The sequence below is a fragment of the Carlito syrichta genome, unplaced genomic scaffold (genome assembly GCF_000164805.1).
Source record: "Carlito syrichta isolate Samal-C Ts95f unplaced genomic scaffold, Tarsius_syrichta-2.0.1 Scaffold309740, whole genome shotgun sequence".
Taxonomy (NCBI): Eukaryota; Metazoa; Chordata; class Mammalia; order Primates; family Tarsiidae; genus Carlito; species Carlito syrichta.
In genome coordinates, this window is record NW_007253836.1 from 122,367 (window position 1) to 128,341 (window position 5,975).

At 39.1% G+C, this 5,975-nt stretch overlaps 1 protein-coding gene across 1 annotated transcript in view; it reads left to right on the forward strand.

Annotated features, from left to right (window-relative positions):
* The window catches only part of DDX60L (DEAD-box helicase 60 like), a 115,660-nt gene extending 110,185 nt beyond the window's left edge, over positions 1-5,475 (forward strand). The window contains exons 37-38 of the mRNA XM_008067740.2: positions 2,822-2,884; positions 5,346-5,475. Coding sequence (XP_008065931.1) covers positions 2,822-2,884; positions 5,346-5,475 — 193 coding nt within the window. The remainder of the gene's footprint in view (positions 1-2,821; positions 2,885-5,345) is intronic.
* Positions 5,476-5,975: the final 500 nt, after the last annotated feature.

Consider the following 5,975-nt stretch of genomic DNA (forward strand, 5'->3'; position numbering starts at 1 on the left):
CTCCCAAAGGCGCAGGATTACAGGCTGAGCCACCGAGCCCGGCTCCAATTTATATTTTTATCGCCTTAATTTACATCTTTATCTATTGTGTGTTCCCTAATCACTAATTGTGACTGTTGTTGCTTTTCACCATTTTTACTTTAAGCCTTCATACTAGAGAATTGAAAGATTTCCATAGCATCCTTGCAATACTGGGGTATTCTGAGGTTAGCTATATATTTACCTCTACTGGTGAGTTTCATCCTGTCACTTGCTTTCATGACAGTAATTATCGTTCTTTCCTTTTTAGTTATAGTGCTCCCCTAAGAATCTCTTGTAAGTTAAAACTAGTGGTTATGACTCTCCTCAGCTTTTACTTGTCTAGAAAGGTCTTTATTTCTCCTTGATTTCTGAAGGATAGCTTTCAGATACGATATTCTTGTCTGACAGTCTTTTTTCTTTCAATACTTTGAATATATATTCTCTCTCTCTCTCTACATATTCTCTCTCTCTCTCTCTCTCTCTCTCTCTCTCCTTCTTGGCCTGCAAGTCTTCTGCCTATAAATCTCTGATAGTTTAATGGGGATTCCCTTATAGATGACTTGATGCTGTTCTCTGCAGAATTTAGAATTACTTGTTTTTGACTTTTGACATTTTTGTTATAATGTGCCTTGAAGAGTATCTTTGTGGATTAAATCTGATTGGGTACTTTTGAGCTTCCTGGATCTGCATGTTCAAATCTTTCCCAAGACTTGAGAAGTTGTCAGCTATTATTTTGTTAAAGAAGTCTTCTATGTCTTTCTCTATTTCTTCTCCCTCTGGTACCCCGATAGGACAAATATTTGTTTGCTTAATGATGGCTCAAAAGTCCTGTAGACTTTCCTTATTTATTTGGATTCTTATTTTTACTCCTTTGACTGGGCTATTTCACAATACTTATCTTCAAGTTCAGAAATTATTTCTTTAGCTTGATTTAGTCTTTTGTTAAAACTCTCAATTTTCATTGAATTCTTTGACTCCAAGGTTCTCTTTGGTTCTTTTGAATAATATCTATGTCTTTGTTGAACTTCTCATTCATATCATGAATTATTTTCATAATTTCATGAAATTGTCTGTATTCTCTTGTATCTTGCTGAGTTTTCTTAAGGATTATCATTCTTAATTTCTTGTCAGGCATTTGTAAACATCTTTTTCTTTGGGATCTGCTATTGTGTTCCTTTGGGGAAATGTAACGTTTTCTTGTCTTTTCATGTTTCTTATGTCCCTATGTTGATATCTGTGCATCTAGTAAAACAGTGTTTTTTTAAAAATTATTATTATTTTATGGAATATCTTAGGTAGGGAGAGACTTTTTCCTTTAGATGAGTGCTAGTGTGTTGGTTGGAATGGTACATTAGCTTTGGTTCTAGGTATATTCAGTCATGTGATCTCAGCACAATTTCTCTGGTCTATAATTGTCTTAGGGCTTTAGACTTCAGGAGTTGGTGGCACAGTTTTGCTGGGGCAGAAGAGCCAGGCTAGTTTTGGTAGGCTGATGGCCTGTATGGTGGACTCTGCAGGGAAGTTGGAATGGGCACCTGCAGATACAGTGGGCCAGCCAGCTCTGCAGTGTATCTAAAAGAAGGTGAAACTCCTCCTGAACTGGTCATTAGTTTGGATGTGGGTGTGTATAGGCTGGCTGGTGGTGTGGCAGTGTCTCTATGGAGATGGAGATGCTGCTGGAGTTCCTGTCAGGCCAAGCACAGGTGTGGTGGGTTTGCTGGCTGGGTGAGAATGTCTCTCGGCAGGCAGGGCCATAGGCTATCAGCTGTCTGGATAGGCACATGTAGGCAAAGTGAATTGGCTGGCAGTGTGGCAGTCTCTCCAGGAGGTGAAGCTACTGTTACGCTTGACATGGGTTGGTGTGGGTGTGGTGGGTTGACTGGCTGTGCAACACAGGTGTGTACAGGTGCAGGGAGCTGGCTACCTCTTCAGCAGCTGCCTTGCTGTTCATGTCTGCCTGTTCCTTGGGGTGGGTAGGGTGCCACCTAGGTTTAGGTGTAGAATGTTGGTGAGGCTTCAAGGATGAAGAGAGATAATGGCTTCGGGCTCCCAGAGTAGGGTGCACTCTAGCAGGAGGTATAGTTTCAAGATGGCACCATGCCATAGCCGCTAGCTCATGAAGGTGGGTATGCACAATGTGGGCTCCTACTCTGAGACAATGCAGCTGCTTAAACTCCTGGCAATTATCCAGACTAGATTTTGTAACTGTGAGGACTAGCAGGTTATCACTTAGCAAGGACTGCTGGTGTCTGTGGTGGCTATGGGAACCACTGGAGCCATTCCTGGTGGATAGACAACATGGCAGAGGCAGAATGCCTCATTCCTCTCTCTATGGTATTATCCTGGGCTTCCATAATCCACAGGGATCTTGTCGATCCCCTGGTGCTCTCGGTGTACTTCCTCAGTCACTCCAGTCCATCATAGTTGCTTATTGGTTGTTTTAGTCCCCTTTTGTCAGGGTGACGAGTGCCAGGAAACTCTAGTCAGCCATCTTGCTCAATGTTCTGCTATTCTTGACAAAACTTGAACGATATCTCGGTATTTCTGTAATCTCTAGCCCCTAAGGACCCTTTGAAGCTTTATTTTTATATTTTGCCCTTTTCTTTTGAAGATGGTCAACTTCTCTGTTTCTTGTTTTTTTTTTTTTTGGTTTTACAACTATGCCTTTGAATGTCATTGTGATTAATGCCACAGAATGAGTTCTCAACTGGGATTGTATGGCAGATAAATTAAACTATCATGGACAGATCCACTCTAAAAATTTTTATAATTTTTAATTAAGAAATTTTGTTTTCTTTAGGATGTCTGTCGGAGAGCTTTTAAAACATTTAAAAGATTTTTCACTCAACATTAAGGATATCAGGTATGTTTTATGCTGACTTTGATTTCCTTAATTATTTATTGATAGTTTAGCAAACATCGAGCTCTTCCTTTGTGTCTGGTTAATGATGCTCATGAAAGAGTATTCTGGAGGGACCACTGAGTCTCTTAGGTTCTATGCAACTCAGTTGCCCAAAGTCTCTACAAGCCCTCTTTTCAGGACTCTCTTTTTTGAATTAGGATTCATCTCAAATCTATTTGGAATTTAGTTCAATTCAAATCAGGGCCTCAAAGGCACTGTCTCATCACTCTACAAATCTCCAGGCCTGACTACCCTCAATTTCTACAAATGATTGATAGTCTCACTGAGTTAGATAAACAGGACTCCGGAAGGCCACACCCTAAAGACCCGAGTAGATCTCTAGTGTATAGCCACTTCAATGCACTTGTCTTTCTCATTCTCATACTCAGTGCCTTTTCTAGACTCTGGCATCTCCTACTGTCTTCCTATGTCCATTTGCTCCAGTGCTCAATAGTGGCCAAGCAAATATGAACTCTATACGAGCACTCCTATCCCTATGCTCCATGGATCGTCTAGTTTTTGTCTAGCTGTATCGCCCTACTTCTAGTCCTCACTCATTTTTTAAAAATCAGGTGCGTGTAGTTTTTCCCTTAAAATAAATTCAATTTTGGAAGCAGAACCTTTATTTGCAGGTTCTTGTTAGTGAGGACACATTTGTGGTTCTCCTTGGGCTGAGCTGAATCAGATCTTTTGGGAAGCTCTCTACAGAGAGTGAGAGTCTGAGGATGGCCGTACTTTGCCCACTGGAAATATCTTCACTGATGAGGTCTCTTGAGTGGTTTGTAGTTGTCAAGGCTACAACCTCTTTGAACAGCGTGAAAAACTCCAGAGACGTTAAGCACATCTCAAGAGTTGAAAAAGAAAGTCTTACCTTCCACTTGAAAAGTTGAAAGTATTAAGGTCTGACCATGTTAGAGGCACACTTCCAGACCCTGCAACATCATGGGAGAAACTATCTTGTCATAAGAACTATGACTGAGTTACACATAAACTACTAAGGCAACATAAAAACCTTATCATTAATGCTATTATAATCAGAGAAAGTATTATAGGGAAGTCATTTCCATTAAGGTCCTAAGGGATAAGTGAAAATTCATTAAGTATATTAATTCTACTTAATTACAACAATTAGGTAGAATAATTAAGGTGGTAGGATTTTAAGCAGGGGGTATAGTGTGTCCAAAGGTACAGAAATGTTAAAGGTCCTGATGTGTCAGGAATAGACTCCAAGCTCATGAGCGTGGAGTGTAGACTAGGGAGGTTGTGATAGGGATAGGGGGAAATGCTGAGGCATGAGTGTAGTGTCTTTAAAAGGAATTTAGCCGTACATGTGAACAGTCTTATCTGTCACACAATGGAGTCTGGATTTAAAATGATAGGGTAGGGGTGAGATGGGAAAGTTTCTAAGGACAAACATGACATTGATCTATGATTTAGATATATTACTCTGGCAGAGGTATGTGGATTGACTCAAGGGGTAGAGAAACTGAAAGAGGAGAGCTAAGGCTATAGGCTATAACCATATTCCAGGCGAGAGAAAATGAAGGTTTGAATTAAGGCAGAGGTGGTAGAAATGAATGAGGAGGATTAGAGGTTTTATGACACCTGAGGTTTCTAATTTGGTTAACGATCACACTAATGAAAGTATGGGCTACAGGATGACGATAGTTTGGGAAATTACAAAAAAAAAATGTATGAGTTGGAATTCAAATATCACGAGTATCTGCGAGACATCCAGGAGTGAAATGTCCAGCAGTCAGAAAGAATACTAGGTCTACAACTCAGGAGGAATGTCAGACTTGGCAATAAAGATGTGATTATGCCTAGGATTCAGCTACGAAGACTAGTGAAAACCTGAAACTCTGCTCTAGTGTGAATAAGGTGGAGTACGATGGCCAAAAGTATGGGAAAATGTCAGCTCACCATGACTTTCAGTGTATAAACAACACATCGGGTAGCTAAGAGGACTTTTATTCTCTCTCTCCTTTTTTGTCTACCTTAGCTTCTAGTTCCTGAAATATATGGGTAGGGAAATATAAACTTTCTTTTCGCTTACTTGGTGACTGTGGATTTCAAAACTAATGCTCATAATACTAGGAATTTCAGAAGTGCGTAGAGAGAAGAAAGGAAACCAAATAACTGCTGCAAGAGTCTAGGAATGTGGAATTCTGGGGCTTTTCATACTCACAGATCAAGGTTAGAGGTTGGCTGAAGAGGAAATGCCTGCGGGTATATCTCTCTATCTTTTCTCAAGATACATGATGTACTTTGTAAAGGTTTCACAAGGTAAATGTGCATCTTATTCTGCATGTTTTATCTACATATTTATTTTTGTTGCATTTTGGGTGATGACTTCAGCCAACCCTCTTATAATATTGAATGTCATCAAAATGTGAGCTCATCATTATTGTCTGTTATACAGTGATTCCTTGAGTGAACTGTGTGAAGATGAGAGTGACAATGTGGTCCTAGCATTTAAGCAATTGAGTCAAAGCTTTCATGAGAAACTTCAACAAGTCCAAACTCAGATGTATCCAGATCACTTGGAATAACACCATGGAAAATTTTCATGCCTGATGATGTGTTTCTTATCTCTTCTAAGAAGGGATGAGCCCACATGATGAAATAGAAAATGATTCATTTTGGAGCCCACATGATGAAATAGAAAATGATTCATTTTGGAGCCCAGCAGAATTGAATTCAAATATTAGCTCCTCTGGTTTCTACCTGAATGAACTGGACAAGTTATATAATATATCTTAGTTTTAATTTCATTTTAGACAAAATTGGGGTAAAAAAATGATATCTCTAGCTGTTTTGAGAATTAAATGAGATCATGTATGAAAAGCAATTGTATAAATGGTAGAGTTATATTTTTGTAGTTAAAGTTAACTTGTAGCAAAATTTCAGTTTCACATTGTCAAGTCTTTAAGAATGTTCCTAACTTACTGAATTTTTAAATAAGTGATCAGTAAATTATGAGACCCTAATCAAGTCTGAACAACAATTTAATTATATAAGAAGTCTTCTGAGATTACATGAAAGCCATTCT